The sequence below is a fragment of the Desmodus rotundus genome, chromosome 5, assembly GCF_022682495.2.
Source record: "Desmodus rotundus isolate HL8 chromosome 5, HLdesRot8A.1, whole genome shotgun sequence".
NCBI lineage: Eukaryota > Metazoa > Chordata > Mammalia > Chiroptera > Phyllostomidae > Desmodus > Desmodus rotundus.
Genome location: NC_071391.1, coordinates 6,833,170 through 6,852,137, shown reverse-complemented (window position 1 = coordinate 6,852,137; position 18,968 = coordinate 6,833,170). Strand labels below are relative to the sequence as shown.

At 53.8% G+C, this 18,968-nt stretch overlaps 1 protein-coding gene and 1 pseudogene across 1 annotated transcript; one reads left to right on the top strand and one right to left on the bottom strand.

Annotated features, from left to right (window-relative positions):
- Positions 1 to 4,184: 4,184 nt before the first annotated feature.
- Positions 4,185 to 6,953, bottom strand: LOC112317377 (prostaglandin E synthase 3-like; annotated as a pseudogene).
- Positions 6,954 to 9,571: 2,618 nt separating this feature from the next.
- LOC112317101 (amino acid transporter heavy chain SLC3A2-like) lies at positions 9,572 to 15,729 on the top strand. The gene is made up of 9 exons (XM_024574114.4): positions 9,572 to 10,076; positions 10,360 to 10,533; positions 11,116 to 11,210; positions 12,984 to 13,052; positions 13,148 to 13,206; positions 13,349 to 13,529; positions 13,640 to 13,783; positions 15,097 to 15,177; positions 15,288 to 15,729. The coding sequence occupies exons 1-9, from the start codon at positions 9,593 to 9,595 to the stop codon at positions 15,639 to 15,641; spliced, it is 1,641 nt and encodes a 546-aa protein (XP_024429882.3). The 5' UTR covers positions 9,572 to 9,592; the 3' UTR covers positions 15,642 to 15,729.
- The last annotated feature ends 3,239 nt before the right edge of the window (positions 15,730 to 18,968 follow it).

Below are 18,968 nucleotides of genomic sequence, written 5' to 3'. Positions count from 1 at the left end.
GTTTTGGGTGAAGGGAATTTGGGGTACAGAGGTGACATTTGAATAAGAGGCCTAAAGTGAGGGAGGGAGTTGAGGCAGATCTGTGGGGAAGGAGCTTTGTGGAGCCCCGCGGTGGGACTGTGTCTGACACCGTGAGGAATGAGGAGGGAGAGGCGAGGACGTGGTCTAGGTGGCAAGGGGCGGGCAGGTGATGAAGAGTGTAGTAAGGCGGTGTCCCAGCGGGTCTAAGAGTTTGGCACCTGCAGGGTAACAGGGCGTGGTCCCCCACCCCCCGGCTGCCCTCACTTCACACTTCAGTCACCAGCTTGGAGCTCATGAGTGTCCTCAGTGTCATTGCTGGAACGATCCCAGAACTCGGGAAGCACTGAGGTTACAGTTTCATTGTAGCGAAAGGAGGCGTGTTTGAACTGACCTAAGGACAGGGTGCTCGGGGCGGAATCCACACACGGAGGTTCTGACGGACGGCCCTGGCCCAGTGGAGTTGGGAACATGGACGTCCTGGCATATAACACAGTGGCCAAGGAGGGAAGCTCCCCCAGCCTTTGGTGTCCAGAGTGTGCCTTGGGTCTTAGTCACGTACTGGCCCTGTGGCTGACCTTTGGTCTCTCTTCTCCAGAGATGGCAGGACCCAAGGCCCTCACCCTAAATCACATCTTTAGACTGCTGTCTGTAGTCCTCATACTAAGAAAGACACTCCCACCAGTCAGGACATTGCAGGGTCTGGACAACACCTCCCAGTGGCTGAGGGCAAAGGCCAGACCTGCAGTGGAGATGACTTCCTCCCTGCCCAGCGGGTCAAGGGTTGGGGTGGCGGTTGGAGGGCTCTGAGCAGTGACCCCCACTGACATGGATTGTAACTGGCTCACTGGCTGCATCTGGCTGGGAGGCTGAGGTGGGTGGGTGCTGCTGCTGCTGAGAGGGTCACTAGGGTGGCAGGGGTGGGGCTGGGAAGAGGTGGTGGTCCCTGCATTTGTGCTGGGCCATCCCCAGGGAGTGGTGTTGGACCCCTGGGCCGGGATAAGGGCCCTGGGGATGTGGGCGGCTCTCCCAGCTTCCTCAGGGAAGAGAGCCCAGTTCTGGGGATTAGGTCTGGGCCTCTGAGGGCATCCTGGTTGAGGAAGAAAGGAAACAGAGGCCCAGGCCTTGCATGCTCTGTGTCTGCCTCCCTTTGCCTCTGTGTCTGTGGGCCGAGAGGCAAGTGAGCACTCTGCCTGTAACTCAGGGTCTTCTAGCACAGTCCCTGGAAGACACGCCCAGCCTTCTGGGTCTGGGCTCCAGGCTGTTAGGGGGCTAACATCATCTCCAGGGCTAACATTGAGGATCTCTACCTGGCATGCAAATAAGTGGCTGGTTATGCATAGGCCATTGCGGGGGCTGGCTTTGTGGTAAGATCTGGGGGAGTTAGGCCACCAGAAACAAACCAGTGTCTATCATGTGAGCGGGCATGCACCCCTTTCCTCCCCCGGAATGATGAGGCTGACACACTAGCCAAGGTGCAATGGCTGGAAATGATGCCTGTTGGAGCGACAGGAAAAGTAGCCCAGTGGCTTCACTGTTGTGCCTTACATGCTGCACAGAAAACCACGTGGTCTACTCTAAAAACTTGGGGGTTACCTGTCACCTTAGCAGAGGTACAGGAAGCATGTGAGACCTGTGTCCTTTGTCTGCAAGAGCAGCCCCAGAGGCCTGTGGGAACTGCTGGACAGGTGGTGCGGGGACGGGTACTGCAGACCCAATGGCAGGTGTGTGTGGTCGGACCCCTGCCTTGTTCAGAGGGCTATAGGTATGCAATCCCAGGTGTGGACACAGCTACTGGACTTTTAGCAGCTTACCCTGCACGACACCAGGTCAGAAAGCCGTACCTGCGATGCTAGCGCATTTATGTGCTGCTGTGGGCGCCCCTTGATCACTGAAAGTGATCAGAGGATGCACTGTACTGGGGCCTGGGCTCAACAATGGGCCTGAGACCTGCAGATTGACTGGAGGTTCCATGTCGCCTGTTAGCCTCAAGCTGCCAGGATGACTGAACAGTATAATGGTCTCTTAAAGCAGGCCCTGTGAGCCACAGCTGACACCCCTACACTGGGGGGCTGGATGAAATGCTTACAGACTGCCCTCCAGACTGTAAATGAGAGGAGTCGGGGAGGGGGGTGCTGTTCTGGTGGAAGCGCTGCTCCACGGGACTGCAGCTCCAATTCAGCCGCAGGTGCGGACCAAGGAGGCCTTGCTGAAACCAGGCCTGGGAAAATGGGGGAATATTCTCCTGCCTGCTCCGGAGGGCCTGGAGCCAGGGCAAATAGACACATGGACATGGCCTTGGGAAATAAAAGCCCCCCACATGTGAAGGGTGACTCTTGTTGCACCTTGGGGACAAGGGGTGGAAAGAAAGTTACAAATAATGCCCTGGGTGATTGGGACATAGCCCCCAATTTTAAAGGTGCCGTACCCAGGGCCAGCAGACCATGAAATGCTTCTTCGTGGCACCTTTGTGATTTCACAATGGCTCATTATGAGTTGTCCACTGTTGTTGCAAGTAGATGAGAACCCCCAGCTGAGGTGCGGAAGGCATGGTATTTGCACCCAGAAAGACCCTCTGCCAGCCACTGTCTTACTGAGTGACCAGAAACTTGCTTGTGTATTGCCTGAGGGCCAGGATTTGCCATTGTTGTTGCCTGTAACTGCTCTGTCTTTTCGCCCCTAGGGTGCAAGGTGACACCTTAGTGGACTGGGTTTATGCCTATGCCTCAGTGGCTGACCCATCAGCATGCTGGGTCTGCACTCAACTCCCCCTGAGCACACTGGCCGGCCTCCTTTGGCGCTTCTCTCCAGCTTCTGTCTACAGACAAGACCTGGAGGCATCTGCCCTGGGGCGAAGCAGAGGTGTGACTGGCCCCGGCTGTTGGTTGGCTGCTCCATGTGGGGTGGCTGGGGATGGCTCATGACTGGGACCATGGGGTTGGCTGGGCCAGGCCTCCTCTGTGTTAAGAGCCTCAAGGAACGGGCCCAGGTCGGCTGAACCCCTGTGGGTCTGTGCTGGAGACATGCTCTTGGGCATTGCTGGAAGGTGTGTGATGGTGTGGGCTGCAGTTCCCACTGGGGCCCTCTGGGTGTGTGGCCCATGTTGGTGGCCTTACTGGCCTGGGAACTGGACCAACCACTGTACCTAGGGGTGGCCTTATTTGTTGCTTGCTGCTCCAACTTGTTCTGCTCCTGTGGCAGCTGGGTGCAAGGCTCTGCTCTGCTCACCAAGGGACCCTCGTGGAAGACACCCTTGTGTAGGCTGTACGGTGAGGAACCCTGAGGGGGTGGACTGTAGGGAAAATGAAGTCGGTCAGGCTGCCTCACCCAGATGTCTGGGCAGCTAAGAGAAGTTGTTTTCCCACAACCTTGAGAGGGCCCACAGGCGCAGAATCACGCTGTGTTACCCAGTATCCCGGCACCATGCTGGCTTTGTGCTCATTCAGTATATAAGGGAGTTGGGATCCCTGCCAGCGCGATATGCAGCTTGAGGTATGTGTGGAGTGCCCCACCCTAGAATAAAGGCATGCCAGACATCCTGATGGCTCCACGATTTTCTTTTTCGTCCAACAGGTTCTTAGAAAGAACACAGACGTTAAAACCCCCACTGTCATGGAAGTCGACTGAGGCTTTCAGCCCCAGTACCAGCAGGATCCAAAAAACAAAGAAACAGCCCCATAGTGCACTGACATTGTTTTCCCCCTTTGCCACACTGACGGTACAAATACAAATGGGGCCTGAGTGTACAGACTCTGAAGCAGCCGTGGGCACCTTTCTTCGTCCTCCATGCTAGGAGACACAGAAGTGCAAGGGCCAAGCAGTACCAAATGCACAGGCCTCCAAAACCCTCCAAGTCGGGGCATTCACTAGTTTTGGCTAAGAGACATTTGGAACACTGGCAGGTGATCACTTATGCACAATAACGTGAGGTGAACTTTTTGGAAGACACAACTTTAGTGGAACAATCCCGAAGATACCGGAGGGACAACAGGTCACCAGTTTAAGGTATCAACTGATTTCTTTCAGCCACTTTGAGTCCATATTCTAAAGTCTAAAACTTAGTTATCTTTCCATCATCCCAGAGCTCCCTATCAGGACAGTATCTATGTTATGAAGTAAAGGAGACTCAGGTGAAATGTTTTTTATTTATCACAACCGTTGTATCAATTGCTTAGGACCTCAGCAGCGTCACAGAAGTCTGGGAAATGTTCACGTGTACGGTGGCTGCCTTAGCTGATTTAAAATTGCCCCCTCCAATGGTACATATCAGCCTTAGCGAAGCCTCTAAGAAAACAAATGGGTTGGAAAACAGGTTAAAGGAAGCAAATGCAGCCCCTGCCTTTAGAGCAGTCAACTCAGAAATTCAATGATGAAATCTTGCGGAGAAGTTATTTTTCTTTCTCAAAATCTGGTGAGGACAACATTCCTTCCTCCAGATCTGGCATTTTTTCGGCATCACCGTCTGTGAATCTGCTCCACCTACTTCTGATAAATCTACGTCCTCACCACCACCCCCGTTGTTCCTCATCTCAGAGAAAGGATCACAATTAGACATGCCTTCACCTGAATCATCTTCCCAGTCTTTGCAATCATTGAAATCCACACCGAGCCAATTAACCGTTGCCTTTTCTCTTGATAATCTGGGCCATGACAGGCCACATTCTCCCTCTGGTAAACAACATAAAGTGGAGGTGTACATTCTCTTATGCTTGGGATCATGTGGATCAATACAGCGAAAAAGATCCACAAGGTGGAGGCACAGGCAGACACACCGTGCCTGCTCCCACAACCAAAAGAAGGACGACAACCAATTTAAAAACAAAAAAATAAGCAGAATTGCCAGTAAATTGAACTGTATGGAAGTCTGCCAACCAAGGAGTTAAAGAAGAAACATTCATCCAGAAGGTAGGAGGGGCAGAGACAGGCAGCGGGGGCAGAGAGGGCTCCTGGAGTCCTGGAGGCTGGAGGACCAGAGGGGAAGTGGGATCTGGTGGTCCCACATTTGGATAAACCAGGAGGAAAAACTGGGGAGCGAAATAGACCATGCAACCCAGGGTTCCAGTGTGGGAACAGAGAGCCTCAAAACCTCTGGCTGTGAAAATCTGTGGGGGTTGAGGCTGCAGCGGGAGAAACTCACAGCCTCACAGGAGAGTTCCTTGGAGAGACCCACAGGGTCCTAGAATGTACACAAAACCACCCGTCTGGGATTGGCACCAGAAGGGCCCAATTTGCTTGTGGGTAGGGGGGAAAGTGACTGAAAGTGGGGCAGGAGCTGAGCAGGCAGCACTGTTTCCTCTCGGACCCCTCCCCCACACTCAGCATCACAACACAGGGACATGGGTTGCCCCCTGCCCCGACAAATACCAATGCTCCACCTCTTACTGCACTACAGGTGCACCAAGATGAAGAAATATGACCGAAATGAAAGAACAGATCAATAAAAACAACAAAGTGATGAAGAGATAGCCAACTTATCAGGTGCTGAGTTCAAAACACTGGTAATCAGGATGCTCACAGAAATGGTTGAGTATGGTCATGAGATAGAGGAAAAAGTGAAGGCTACACAAAGTGAAATAAAGAAAAATGTATAGGGAACCATGATAGGAAGGAAACCGGACTCAAATCAATGATTTTGAGCAGAAGGAAGAAATAAACATTCAACCAGAACAGAAGAAACAAGAATTCAAAAAAATAAGGAGAGGCTTAGGAACCTCCCGGACAACTTTAAACGTTTCCACATCTGAATCATAGGGGTGCCAAGAGGAGAAGAGGAAGACCAAGACATTTAAAACTTAATGAAGCACTTCCCCAATCTGGCAAAGGAAATAGACTTCCAGGAAGTCCAGGAAGCTCAGAGAGTCCCAATGAAGTTGGACTCAAGGAAGCACACTCCAAGGCACATCATAATTACATTAGCTAAGATCAAAGATAAGGAGAGAACCTTCAAAGCAGCAAGAGAAAAGGAGACAGTTACCTACAAAGGAGTTCCCATAAGACTCTCAGTTGATTTCTCAGAAGAAACCTTACAGGCAAGAAGGGGCTGGGAAGAAGTATTCCAAGTCATGAAAGGCAAGGGCCTACATCTAAGATTACTGTATCCAGCAAAGCTATCATTTAGAATGGAAGGGCTGATAAAGTGCTTCTCAGATAAGTTGAAGTTAAAGTTCCCCATCACCAAGCCCTTATCATATGAAATGTTACAGGGACTTATCTAAGAAAAAGAAGATGATCAAAAATGTGAACGGTATAATGACAACAAACTCACAACTATCAACAATTGAACTTAAAAACAAAAACAAAATGAACTAAGCAAATAACGTGAACAGGAACAGAATCAGAAATGGAGATCACATGGAGGATTATCAGCAGGGAGGGGGAAGGGGGAGACTGGGGGAAAACGTACAGGGAATAAGAAGCCTAAATGGTAGGTACAAAATAGACAGGGGGAGGTTAAGAATAGTGTGGGAAATGTGGAAGCTAAAGAACTTATATGTACGACCCATGGACGTGAACTAAGGCGGGGTGGGGGCGGTGATGCTGGTGGGGGGTGCAAGGCGGAGGGGAATAAAGAGGAGGAAAAATGGAACTGTATCAGCATAATCGATAAAATATGCTTTAAAAAAGATCAACATCATTTAAATATTTAAAATTATCACTTCCTCCAAGACAACTGAATTTAAGTTTGGAATTTAAAAAATTTACATTAACATCTTTACTGACTTCAACACAAAAGTCAATGGAGACATAGTCCCTGCGATCCTACCACTTTGCAGATTCACTTTGCAGGCTGCACCGTTAACGGGTCGGGGAATGGGCGCTGCTGGGCAGGGGACTGAACCGCGGTGGCGATGCGGGCGTTTTCTCTCCGCGCGCGGCCTGTTCTCGCTTCCCTCGCAGACCCGGGCAGCGGACCGGGGGACCTGGCTCCCCAGCATGCCCCGCGCGCGCAGAGCGGCTCTTCCAGTTGGGAGGAGAGGGAAGTGTAGGCAAAGCGAAGGGGGCGAAGAAACCGAGGGAGGTGCGTGGGAACGAGTACCGGGGAGGCGCGGTGGCGGCGGCGGCTGGGGACACCAAGTCTCCGGGCTGTGGCTCAGTGCATGCGCACTCTTTGTTTTCTCCAGGAATATTTTTCCTTCTGTCCAATCCCGTGTGAACCTGACGGGCCTTGAACGGTGGCGCACCGACAGCAATAAGCACACTTGTTCAGTACTGGGGAAAATGCTGGGCAGATATGTTTGAGGTAGGGAGAGGGGGTGGGATCTACAGCGGTGGGGTGGGGGCAGGAGGGCCGGCCTTTGCGGGAGCCGGTTGCAGTGGAGGAGGAGCGTGTTGGCACAGAGGTGGTGCACAGACGTGTGGATGTTGGGGCATCCCACCCACAGATTGCTTTGCTTTCTCTTGGTGGAACAGGAGACGAGGTCATCAGCTGAGGGTGAGGACTGGGGCCTCAGCAGTGTTGGAGGTGACAAGGAAGAAAGTATTTGAATAAACACCCAGGACCTTCCAATTCAGTGTTTATTTGGAAGCTAGTAGCAACCACATTATTCTTTTAAGAAATTTTGCCTTCAGCCCTGGTGTGGCTCTGTGGATTGAGTGCTGGGCTGTGAACCAAGGGCGGCTGGTTCGATTCCCAGTCGGGGCAGCTGCCTGGGTTATTGGCCAGGTCCCCAGTTGGGGGCAGGTGAGAGGCGACCAATGCACATCAATGTTTCTCTCTCTTTTTCTCCCTCTCTTCCCCTCTCTCAAAGTAAACAAATAAAATCTTTAAAAAAACAGTTTGAGTGTTCTGTCTCATTTGAATCTACCCACAGGAGGCAACAAAACGTGGCGGAGGATAGGGGGCTTGAGGGAGGAGGTGAAGGTTGAGAACCCCTTTGGGAATAAGGCAGGGAGCTGACTGAGGACAGGCACAAACAGAGTGACAAGGCACCATGAGGCCCACAGGCTGAGGTCAGGAGCCCTGCTTCTGTTCCAGAGCCCGTCTGGGAGGTAGTAGGGGTTTGTTCCCCCCAGCAGAGCTTGACAGCCCACGTGTAGGATAAGGGATGGTGGGGGGGGGGGTGAGTCCGCAGTGGGAGCAGGGGCCAGGGGACTGTGATATGTGTGGTGTGGGGGAAAGATTGCCCAGCTCTGGCTTTCTCAGGGAGGAAGAGCCATGGCAGGGGAGGGGCTGAAAGACAGAGAGAAGAAAGGACAGGGCCTGGCGGAGGATGAGGGAGCCTGGTGCCAGTGGGCACTGAAGACATGGAGTTTAAGCACTCCTTCTCTGCTGTTTCTTCAGGTCTTGGTTTCCGCTTTCTCCCAAATACACAGCCATCTTGGCTTCCAGGCCAGGTGAGAGAGGGAGAAAGAACTTCTTTCCATCAGCTCCTCTCTGTAAATAACCCAGCTGGCACTGCTCAGGAACAAGAAGTTCCTGAGAGTGTGGGCACCTCACGGTGCTGACATGAACCTTGTCTTTGCCCACTTAGCCTGAATGCAAGGACCTCGGTGCAGGGATGGTGAGTGGTCTTCAAGGCCTCTGCAGCCAGCTGCCTCCAAGGCCTGTCATAGTGACATGATGGGGGGGGCAGGGTAAGGGGACCCTGGCACCCTGGGAAGATGGGGATAAGCAGTGGGAGGACCTGAGAGGTGGGGAAGGGTCTGACCATGGCATTCTCTGATCTGTTGTAGGAAAAAGATGGCTGCCTCTAAGACAGCCCCAGCCCTGGAATGCTGGCTACAGTCCAGAGGTGCCTATGAGGCTCTTCTGCATGTGGAATTCCTAGCTGCCTGGACACCCTGGCGCCAGAAACTGGGGGAGGGGCGGGGGAGGCTGGGAGTGTCAGCCCTTCCCTGTCCAAACAGAGTCACCATAAAACGTCTTGGAAACACTGGATTAGAGATATTTCAATGAAGTGAAGAAAGCAAAGTATTGCAGTGGGCATTCCATATATAGTGGCTGCCTGATGAATTAACCAAACTACACTCAAGATGAGTCTTGAAGGAGTGGGAGTAACCCTGTGGGAAGTGGAGGCCTCCTCAAGTTCTCCTCCTTGTCCTAAGAGGCCAAGGCCTGGTGGGGAGAAGGCAGAACTGAGTTTGGCTGTGTCTGAGCCACACTTGGCCTTGCGATGTTGGGAAGAGTAGGCAGTAGGAAGTCTGAGACCTGGGCGAGGGGAAAATAGGGATGATGGTGTCGGGAGAGTCACCAGCCGGAGGTGTGGGCTCTGAAGAGGGGCCTTGGGACCCCCACGGTGCTAGATGTCCCCTTTCTGCTCCCACCTTCCAGTGGCTGGAGTGACCTGCGGGGACCCAGGGAATAGGGAAAAATTATGGACTCTGCCCATCTGAAGGTGACTCTGTATTAAGGGGCTTCTTAGCGTCCGGCCTGAAGGAACCTTGGGAGTAGACGGGCTCGTGATAAGGAATTGGACTGCGCGACAGTTCCTGACACTATTTCCTGTCTACTTCCCACTGGAGCTTTGGAGAAAGAGCAATCTCGTAGGTTCCACTTTAAGGGGCGGGCCGGGGCGGGGCTCCTATTCATTCCACCCGCGGAGTACAAATTTGCCGAACTAAAGGAATATCTCAAATGCCAGCGGGTACTCCTGGGGCCAGCAGGACAAGACAGACGTCCCGCTGTGGTGTTGCTGGTTCCGCAGGCACCATGAGCCAAGACCCCGAGGTGGACCCAGAAGAAGTGGAGCTCAACGAGCTGGAATCCGAGACACAGCCGATGAACGCAGCATCGGGGGCAGCCAGCGGCACCAAGAACGGTCTCGTGAAGATCAAGGTGGCCCACGACCAAGCGGAGGCGGGGAGGGCCAAGTTCACGGGCCTGTCTAAAGAAGAGCTGCTGAAGGTGGCGGGCAGCCCCGGCTGGGTGCGCACCCGCCGGGCGCTGCTGCTGCTCTTCTGGGTCGGCTGGCTCGGCATGCTGGCGTACGCCGTGGTCATAATTGTGCGGGCGCCACGCTGCCGCGAGCTGCCTAAGCAGAGCTGGTGGCACAAGGGCGCCCTGTACCGCATCGGCGACCTTCAGGCTTTCCAGGGCCAAGATGCGGGAAACCTAGCTGGTGAGCGCGGAGTATCTGCACCCAGAAACCATTCAGGCCCTGACCCCGCCCAGAGGATTGGCGGCCCCACCAATATCCCAATAGCCTCTGCGGCTTCGCCTGACAAAACTCCTCCCTCTCTCAGCGGCGCCTGGAGCTAATCACAGCCTGTTTATGAACCCACGTGTTAGGCTGGCATCAGCTCCTCAGTCCCTGGGCCAGCCTCATCCTCCCACTTAGTACTGGGGCCAGGAGACCACGGGCCGCTAGCACCGCCTCACTCTCCCCCTCTTCCCTACTTCAGGCCTGAAGGAGCATCTGCCTTACCTGAGCACCCTCAAGACAAAGGCCCTTGTGCTGGGCCCAATTCACAGGAACCAGAAAGATGACGTCAATGGGACCTACTTGGAACAGATCGACCCCACTTTTGGCTCCCAGGAAGATTTGGACAATTTCCTGCAGTCCGCCAAGAAAAAGGGTGGGGGACCTGGAGTGGGCAAGGGAGCAGCTAGGAAGGGCTTGGTGTTGGGGACAGAGGGAAGTCAGGATAGCATTTTTGGCTGGTTTGCTCCAGACTGGCTGTAAGCTTTCCCAGGGCAGGAGCAAAGGAGCTTTGTTAGGCTTCAGACTGAAGTGGATTTGCGGGGTGGTTCAGAGACTTTCGACTTGGCTGTGCAGTCATTTCACTCTGGGCTGCAGTGCCCTTATTTTTGAATGTGGGCTTGTACTAAATTGGGGGTTTTTAACCTTGCAAAGAGTGGATCCTTTGGGGAAAGCAAATTGAGATGAAATCTTGTCTCACTTTTAAAAAGATTCAGTTTGGGGGTGGGGAGCCCAGGGCCCCATAGCTTGGCCTTTCTATGAACACTATTGACCTTCTGCCCTGAGAGATTTCAGGGCCCCTCCTTGTTCTGTTTCAATGGACTGAGATCCATCAGGGTTCAGCCCTAAGTTTCTGCACCAAGTAGAGCAAAGGAAATGGTCTGACTTGGATTTGTGGATTTCCTCCCTTCTCACCCCACAGTCTTCCTCACAACTGTCTCCTCCCTCATTGTTCTAGGCCTCCGGGTCATCCTGGACCTCACTCCCAACTACAGGGGTCAGAACTCATGGTTCCTTCCCAGTGAGAGTGACACAGTTGCCAGCAAGATGAGGGTGAGTGTGTGCCAGTGCTGATGGCAGTGGGGGTGGGTCTTGGTGGGCCCTTGCACAGCAAGCCCTGTGATCCCAGCCCCGCTGCCCAGCTGCGGGGCCCTTCCTGCTGGGGCCAGGCAGGTGCACCTCCACACAGGCCAGGCAGGCAGCCCTGTTGTTGTTGCCTGTTCCCTTTTTGACTGCTCATTTTTCTTGCTTCTTTGAGTCTCTGCTGGTGACCATGGCAGGAGGGGAGAATTTCAGATGTTAACCTGGGTTTGCTTTTTCTTTTCTTTGGGAGAGAAACCCTTTGTGAGTGGGAATCTGTCCTGCTGGTTCCCCATTTCTTGTTCCCAGCTCTTGTTTGATGTGTTTTTTGAAGTGTAGCCCAGTCTGAAATCATAAGCCCTGGGGTCTTCCTGTGTGTCTGAGACCATGCCAAGTATTTTGTATATGTTGTCCTCTGTATCCTTAACAATTGTCAGCGAGGACACCAAGGTGCAGAGGTCTCCGTGTGGCTGGGATTGGAGGTCCCCGCAGCTTTGTTTCTCTACTCCGACTTCCCGGAAGGTACAGGCTCAAACTGCACATCCCACAGGCTGGGTGGGAGTCACCCCAGCCCCCAGTGCCTGGGTTCTGCGACACTGAGCAGCCCCGAGGGTGGAACAGAAGTGGAGGCAGGCTGACACTCTGGTGGCAGCCCCGATTCTGGGGTAGAGTTCTGTATTCCCAGCATTTCCGTAGGCCTCTCAGGGACATCCATTTCATCAGTTAGCAAATTGCTAGAGGATGCTTTTAAAGTTATTAATAAGGGGCCCTGGCTGGTTGGCTGAGGGGATTGAGCACCTGTTCAGTTCAGGTAGGGCAATGCCTGGGTTAAGGGCCAGGTCCCCAGTTGGGGCATGTGAGAGGCAACTGATCGGTATTTCTCTTGCATATTGATGTTTCTCTCCCTCTCTTCTTCCTCCTTTCTCCTCTCTAAGAAGTAAAGAAATAAAATCTTAAAAAAAAAAAACTAATACATACTGATTAGGGAGGTTTTCAGATGGTAACGATATGAAGAGTGGTGTGCTCCGAAAGGGCACATGGTGCAAAGAAAAAGGGGGAAACCGAGGCAGTGGGAATGGGCCTTGGTTCTGTGCCCCACAAATACCAGGGCTTCAGGCCTGGCCCTGTTCTGCCAAGCTGGCTCTTGTCTTCAAACCTCCATCTCAGCTGCCCTGGGGGGTGTGCTGTAAGCTTCTCTCTTCATTTTTCTGGCTCTGCTTCCACTGGCCTTTACAGCAGCCCCAGGTGTCAGGACACTGGGAGAGGAGTCAGTATGTTTCTCTGGGGATCTTGACTAGATTTGAGTCCTGCCTCTGCTGCTCTCTGAATGGGCCTTGGGCTTGCCTCCTTGCTTCTCTGAGACGCTTTTCCCATCTCTGAAAGGGATATAGCAGCATTCCATACATGGTAAGTATTACATGAAATTACGTTTAATAACACGCTTTTTCTCTTGGGCCTTTGCCCTTGTCAAAAGTGAAGCCTTGTGATTTGTATTGGGAAGGAGAAGAGGAGAGAAATGCTGTATCACTAAGAGAAGCAGTGGTGGGTTAGAATGGCTGCGGACCACCAAGGGCTGCACCTTTATAACAGAGGTGGGAACATAAGACAACAGATGTCATGAGTGGGGCTCTGCCAAGGTCACGGGGAAGTGCGTGGCAGGCACGGTTTCGTGTGGGCTGGAATTTCTGCGCCTTTGCATGACAGCGGTAATACCTTCTCTGCTCCTTTCACCCCTCCTCGCTACAGGAGGCTCTGCAGTTTTGGCTGCAGGCTGGCGTGGACGGGCTCCAGATTCGGGACGTGGAGAGTCTGTGGGTGAGTTCCCTTTGCACGTGAGAGGCAGAGCCTGGATGGGAGCCACAGATCTCTCCAGGGCCTGGTGGTCCTTGACTCCGCTTTTTGTCTTCTAGGACGCGACATCACACTTGGCCGACTGGCACAACATCACCAAGAATGTCAGCGAGGATAGGTGAGTGCCAGGCCCTCTGTCCCCACCTTGGCTCCATTGTGGGAACCCATAAGTGGATGTGAGCCCCTGGGTAGGGGCAGTTCCTAGTCCATTCTTCCTTTCTTGTCTGGTTCCAACCCTGACCCCGCTCTGCTCTCTGCAGGCTCCTGATTGCAGGGACTGAGTCGTCTAGTCTTCAGCAGATCCTGAGCCTGCTCAGAGTGAGCAGGGATCTGCTGTTGACCAGCTCGTACCTGTCAGCCTCCAGTATCACTGGGAAGCAGACAGAAGAGCTGGTTGCCCGGTATCTGAGTGTCACGGACAATCGCTGGTGCAGCTGGAGTGTGAGTGCCACAGTGGTGGAGCAGGGGCGGGTCGTGTGCTGGAGGAAAGGGGTGTCAGGACAGGGGGGCAGCGTGGGCTCTGGGGCTCACCAGTGTGCCCCTTCCTACAGCTGTCTCAGGCGGGGCACCTGGCTTCCATTGTGCCGGCTCACCTCCTCCGACTCTACCACCTGCTGCTCTTCACCCTGCCGGGGACCCCGGTGTTCAGCTTTGGGGATGAGATTGGCCTGAAGGCAGCAGCCCTTCCCGGACAGGTATTTGGTGCTGCCTCCCCAGCACAGGTCGGGGGAGGTCGTGTTTATCCAACACAGCAGTTCTGTGGGTTTGGGCAGACAAGCATGAACCTGGTGGTGGTGGTGTGTTTGATGCCTAGTCATTCACCTAGTTGGTGGCGGTGTGGCTTTGCCTGCTATGTCCCTTCTCCTGTCACTTCTCCCGTGATAACTGCATTTCTTGTAGGGTAGTTAGGATGCCGTGATGCTTACTTTAAATATAGTGTCAGAGCCCTGGTAGGTGTTCTGTGTGGTCGCCCTCCCTCCCTCACTCATTCACTAACTCACTCATTCACCCTCATTCATTCACTCACTCACTAATTCATTCATTCACTCACTCACTCTCATTCATTCACTCATTTACTCACTCATTCATTCACTCACTCACTAATTCATTCATTCACTCACTCACTCTCATTCATTCACTCATTCACTCATTCACTCACTCACTCGCTCACTCACTCACTTGCTCACTGCCCAGCAGGCTCTCATAGTGCAGTGGGGGGCCAGATGAGTGAGAGAAGTGCGTGCAGTAAGTGTTGTGACAGGGGAACCATGGTGCACTCGCTTGGCTCTGGTCATGGGTTTAGAGGTGACCCTGCAAGTGATATTTACAGAACCAATCATCCATTACTTCCACCCAGTGTGATTGAATAAAATCTCATGCGCCATGCACGGAGGATTCCGCAGTGCACAGAGGACTGGGGGTGGTGAGATGAGACAGTCAGCAGGTGTCATCAAGAGGCCAGGTGCCTGTGAGTGCTATGCATAGGAAGTGTGGTAAGGGCCTAGAGAATGGAGGCTTGGTTGTTTCTTTTTTTGTCTTTTTAAGATTTTCTTTATTCTTAGAGGGGAAGGCAGGCAGAAAGAGTGGGAGAGAAACATCAGTGGCCTCCCAGGCCCCAAACTGGGACCTGTCCTGCAACCCAGGCATGTGTCTTCATGGAACTCAAGCCAGAGACCCCTCGGTTTATGGGACAACTCCCAACACTGAACCACATCAGTCAGGGCTGGGGGTTATATTTCACAAGAGTGGCCACAGAAAGCCCTATGAGACAACAGAGCAGAGACGAGAGGGCAGCGGAGGGCTAGCCTGTGGCTGGCTGGGAGAAGAGCCCTCTAGGCTGAGGGGACCTGAGGTGGGAGCCCGCCCTGCTGCTTGTCCAGTGGGAGTTGGGAGTGAGTGCAGAGTGTGTGGGTCCCAGGGGCGGGAACAGGAGGAGGAGGGGTGAGGGGCGTGGGCCCAGCCTTCCCCGCGTCCTGCTTCCCTACGTCCTGTGTTCTCTGCTCTCCAGCCCATGAAGGTGCCAGTCATGCTGTGGGATGGATCCAGCTCAGACAACTCAGGGCCTGTGAGCTCCAACCTGACAGTGCAGGTAGGGGCGTGGGGACAGAGCCTGGCCAGCAGAGGGCGCCCAGGGGCCTGCAGGGGTTTGCACCCAGGGGAGTTCTCCACCCCTTCCTGCTCTGTCTTCATGGTCTGCAGGGTCAGAGCCAGGACCCCAACTCCCTCCTCACCCTGTTCCGTGGGCTGAGTGACCTTCGGGGTAAGGAGCGCGCCCTGCTGCATGGAGACTTCCACGTCCTCTCCTCGGGGCCGGACCTCTTCTGCTACCTCCGCCAGTGGGACCAGAATAAGCGTTTCCTGGTAGTGCTCAACTTTGGGGATGTGGCCCAAGCTGCCAGGTTGGGGACGTCCGGCCTGCCTACCAGTGTCAGCCTGCCTGCCCGGGCTGACATGCTGCTCAGCACTCAGCCAGGCCGTGAGGAGGGCACCCCTTTGGAGCTGGAGCATCTGAACCTGAAGCCCCACGAGGGGCTGCTGCTCCGCTTCCCCTAAGTGTCCTGACCAGCACCCCAGCCCTTCCCCTCCACTGCCCACGGCCCTTTGGGTTCTGGTTTCTGTGTCTTTGTATAATTTTAATTTTTAAAGATTTTTAAAATTTTTAACTGTGTTATTATTATTTTAAATATTTTATTTATGTTTAGACGGAGGGGGGTGGAGAGAGGGAAACATCAATGTGTGGTTGCCTCTCATGCACCCCCTACTGGGGACCTGACCAAGAACCCAGGCATGTGCCCTAATCTGGGAATCGAACTTGCAACTCTTTGGTTTGCAGGTTGGTGTTCAGTCCACTGAGCCACACCAGCCATGGCTATTATTATTATTTTTTTAATATGTATTTTCAGAGAGAGGGGGAGGCAGGATAAAGAGAGGGAGAGAAATATCAATGTGAAAGAGAGAGAACATGAGTTGGCTGCCATTTGCAGACCCCAAACCAAGGACCTGGCCTGCAACCCAGGCATGTGCCCTGACTAGAGAATCGAACCAGCAACCTTTTGGTTCATAGTCAAGTGATCAATCCACTGAGCCATACCAGCCAGGGCAAGATTTTTATTTTTAGAGAGGGCGAAGGCTGAAGAGGGAAAGGGAGAGAAACATCAATATGTAAGGGATACATCGATGGGTTCACAAGCCCTCAATGGGAGACCTGGCCCGCAACCCCGGGCATGTGCTCTGACTGGGACTCAAACCAGTGACCTATAGTTTCGCAGGCCGGAGCTCAATCCACTGAGCCACAAAATCCAGGGCTTTGTTTAGTTTTTTTTAGTGTTACAGATGACAGACCACCAATAGCGTGTGTTCTGGCTTCAAATAAAAGTCAACACTGCCTGGTGTGGCCCTGTACACCCCTCTGTTCTGGCAGGAATTTCAGGAATTTCTTCCTCTTTCTCTCCCTGTTGGACCTCTCCCACAGTGATCAGGGCCCTGGCATCTCACATGTCTGCTACAGCACAGAGAGCAAGGGGCCCGCCAAGCTCCTAGTGCAGAGGTTTCAGGGCTAGGGCTCCCACCCTGCCTCCTAACCTGGGCGAGGCCTGTGCTGCCCTGGAGGGTCTGGCTACTCTTATCTCCCTCTGCCTGGTCTCCAGCCACGTGCCATCAGTTTTCCTGTGTTTGCAGACTTGGCCTTTCAGGGAGATAGAGTTTTCTAGAGGTAATTCCAAAGGATCGGAGATGTCCTTCAGCCATAGGAATTTATGGTGCACTCGGCATGTGCCAGGTCCTGGGCCATAGAAGGGATCAAAGGTCAGCCACCCCTGTCTCCTTGGGGCTCATACTTGCTGACGAGGAGGATTAGAAATGAGATGAATGAACTTTAGAGTGTGGTGCATACGGTGATGGTCAAGGAGGAAAAGGTGAAACAGAAGGGGAGGTGGGTGTTTTGGGTGAAGGGAATTTGGGGTACAGAGGTGACATTTGAATAAGAGGCCTGAAGTGAGGGAGGGAGTTGAGGCAGATCTGTGGGGAAGGAGCTTTGTGGAGCCCCGCGGTGGGACTGTGTCTGACACCGTGAGGAATAAGGAGGGGAGAGGCGAGGACGTGGTCTAAGTGGCAAGAGGCGGGCAGGTGATGAAGAGTGTAGTAAGGCGGTGTCCCAGCGGGTCTAAGAGTTTGGCACCTGCAGGGTAACAGGGCGTGGTCCCCCACCCCCGGGCTGCCCTCACTTCACACTTCAGTCACCAGCTTGGAGCTCATGAGTGTCCTCAGTGTCATTGCTGGAACGATCCCAGAACTCGGGAAGCACTGAGGTTACAGTTTCATTGTAGCGAAAGGAGGCGTGTTTGAACTGACCTAAGGACAGGGTGCTCGGGGCGGAATCCACACACGGAGGTTCTGACGGACGGCCCTGGCCCAGTGGAGTTGGGGACATGGACGTCCTGGCATATAACACAGTGGCCAAGGAGGGAAGCTCCCCCAGCCTTTGGTGTCCAGAGTGTGCCTTGGGTCTTAGTCACGTACTGGCCCTGTGGCTGACCTTTGGTCTCTCTTCTCCAGAGATGGCTGGACCCAAGGCCCTCACCCTAAATCACATCTTTAGACTGCTGCCTGTAGTCCTCATACTAAGAAAGACACTCCCACCAGTCAGGACATTGCAGGGTCTGGACAACACCTCCCAGTGGCTGAGGGCAAAGGCCAGACCTGCAGTGGAGATGACTTCCTCCCTGCCCAGCGGGTCAAGGGTTGGGGTGGCGGTTGGAGGGCTCTGAGCAGTGACCCCCACTGACATGGATTGTAACTGGCTCACTGGCTGCATCTGACTGGGAGGCTGAGGAGGGTGGGTGCTGCTGCTGCTGAGAGGGTCACTAGGGTGGCAGGGGTGGTGCTGGGAAGAGGTGGTGGTCCCTGCATTTGTGCTGGGCCATCCCCAGGGAGTGGTGTTGGACCCCTGGGCCGGGGTGGGTGGCCCTCCCAGCTTCTTCAGGGAAGAGAGCCCAGTTCTGGGGATTGGGTCTGGGCCTCTGAGGGCATCCTGGTTGAGGAAGAAAGGAAACAGAGGCCCAGGCCTTGCATGCTCTGTGTCTGCCTCCCTCTACTCCTGTGTCTGTGGGCCGAGAAGCCATTGAGCACTGTGTCTGTAACTCAGGGTCTACTAGCACAGTCCTTGGAAGACACGCCCAGCTTGCTGGGCCTGGGCTCCAGGCTGCAAGGGGGTCCCTTCTCCCATCCTGCTCATGTCTAATCAAGGCCCCTGTTCCTGAGGTGCCCGCCTGGCCCCTCCTCAGGGCCTTCCCCGGGGTTCCAGCTCCAGCTTTCCCTCCGGCCCACAGTGTGTCATGGGGTCGTCATGACAGCATGCCTGGCAGGTTACTGGGGACTTGTACTTAGAAAAGGGGCTGTGCTGTGACTCATGGACAGGACTCACTGTTTCCACCATCTGTAGCCGTGCAGTCCAGTGGCATAAGTGCGGGATGTCCAACCAGCACCAGCTTCCACCTGCAAAGCTTTGTCACAGTGCCAAGTGGAGACTACCCAGGAGACACAAGCTTTTCCGTATTTGTGTTTAAAGTAGAAAATGAATGAACCGGCAAGTAAATGAAGACACTCAAATGTTCAGTGGTGGCGGGTGGGCTCCTGCCGCTGCCCTGACCTCTGTGCTGGGGGGAACAGGTGAGAACGGCTTGTAAGCCGTCTGATGGTCCTAAGAGCTGCACCCTCAGTGCCCCTCCCTCCCACCTTAAAGCAGGGAGGAAGTCAGGCCACACGTAGGAGCGGAAGCTGTGTCATTAGCCCCCAGCCACAGTGTGAAGGGGATCCCTCACCCTGATGTCAGAGGAAAGAAGCCAGAAGGCCTCACCCCAGGGCAGGCTGAGCTGCCAGCAG

Bases quoted from the DNA above. Each gene is read 5' to 3' on its own strand.
- LOC112317101 (XM_024574114.4), top strand. From the start codon at position 9,593: ATGCCAGCGGGTACTCCTGGGGCCAGCAGGACAAGACAGACGTCCCGC. The intron at 10,077-10,359 runs GTGAGCGCGGAG...TCCCTACTTCAG, and splicing joins AGATGCGGGAAACCTAGCTG to GCCTGAAGGAGCATCTGCCT. The intron at 13,784-15,096 runs GTATTTGGTGCT...TCTGCTCTCCAG, and splicing joins CAGCAGCCCTTCCCGGACAG to CCCATGAAGGTGCCAGTCAT.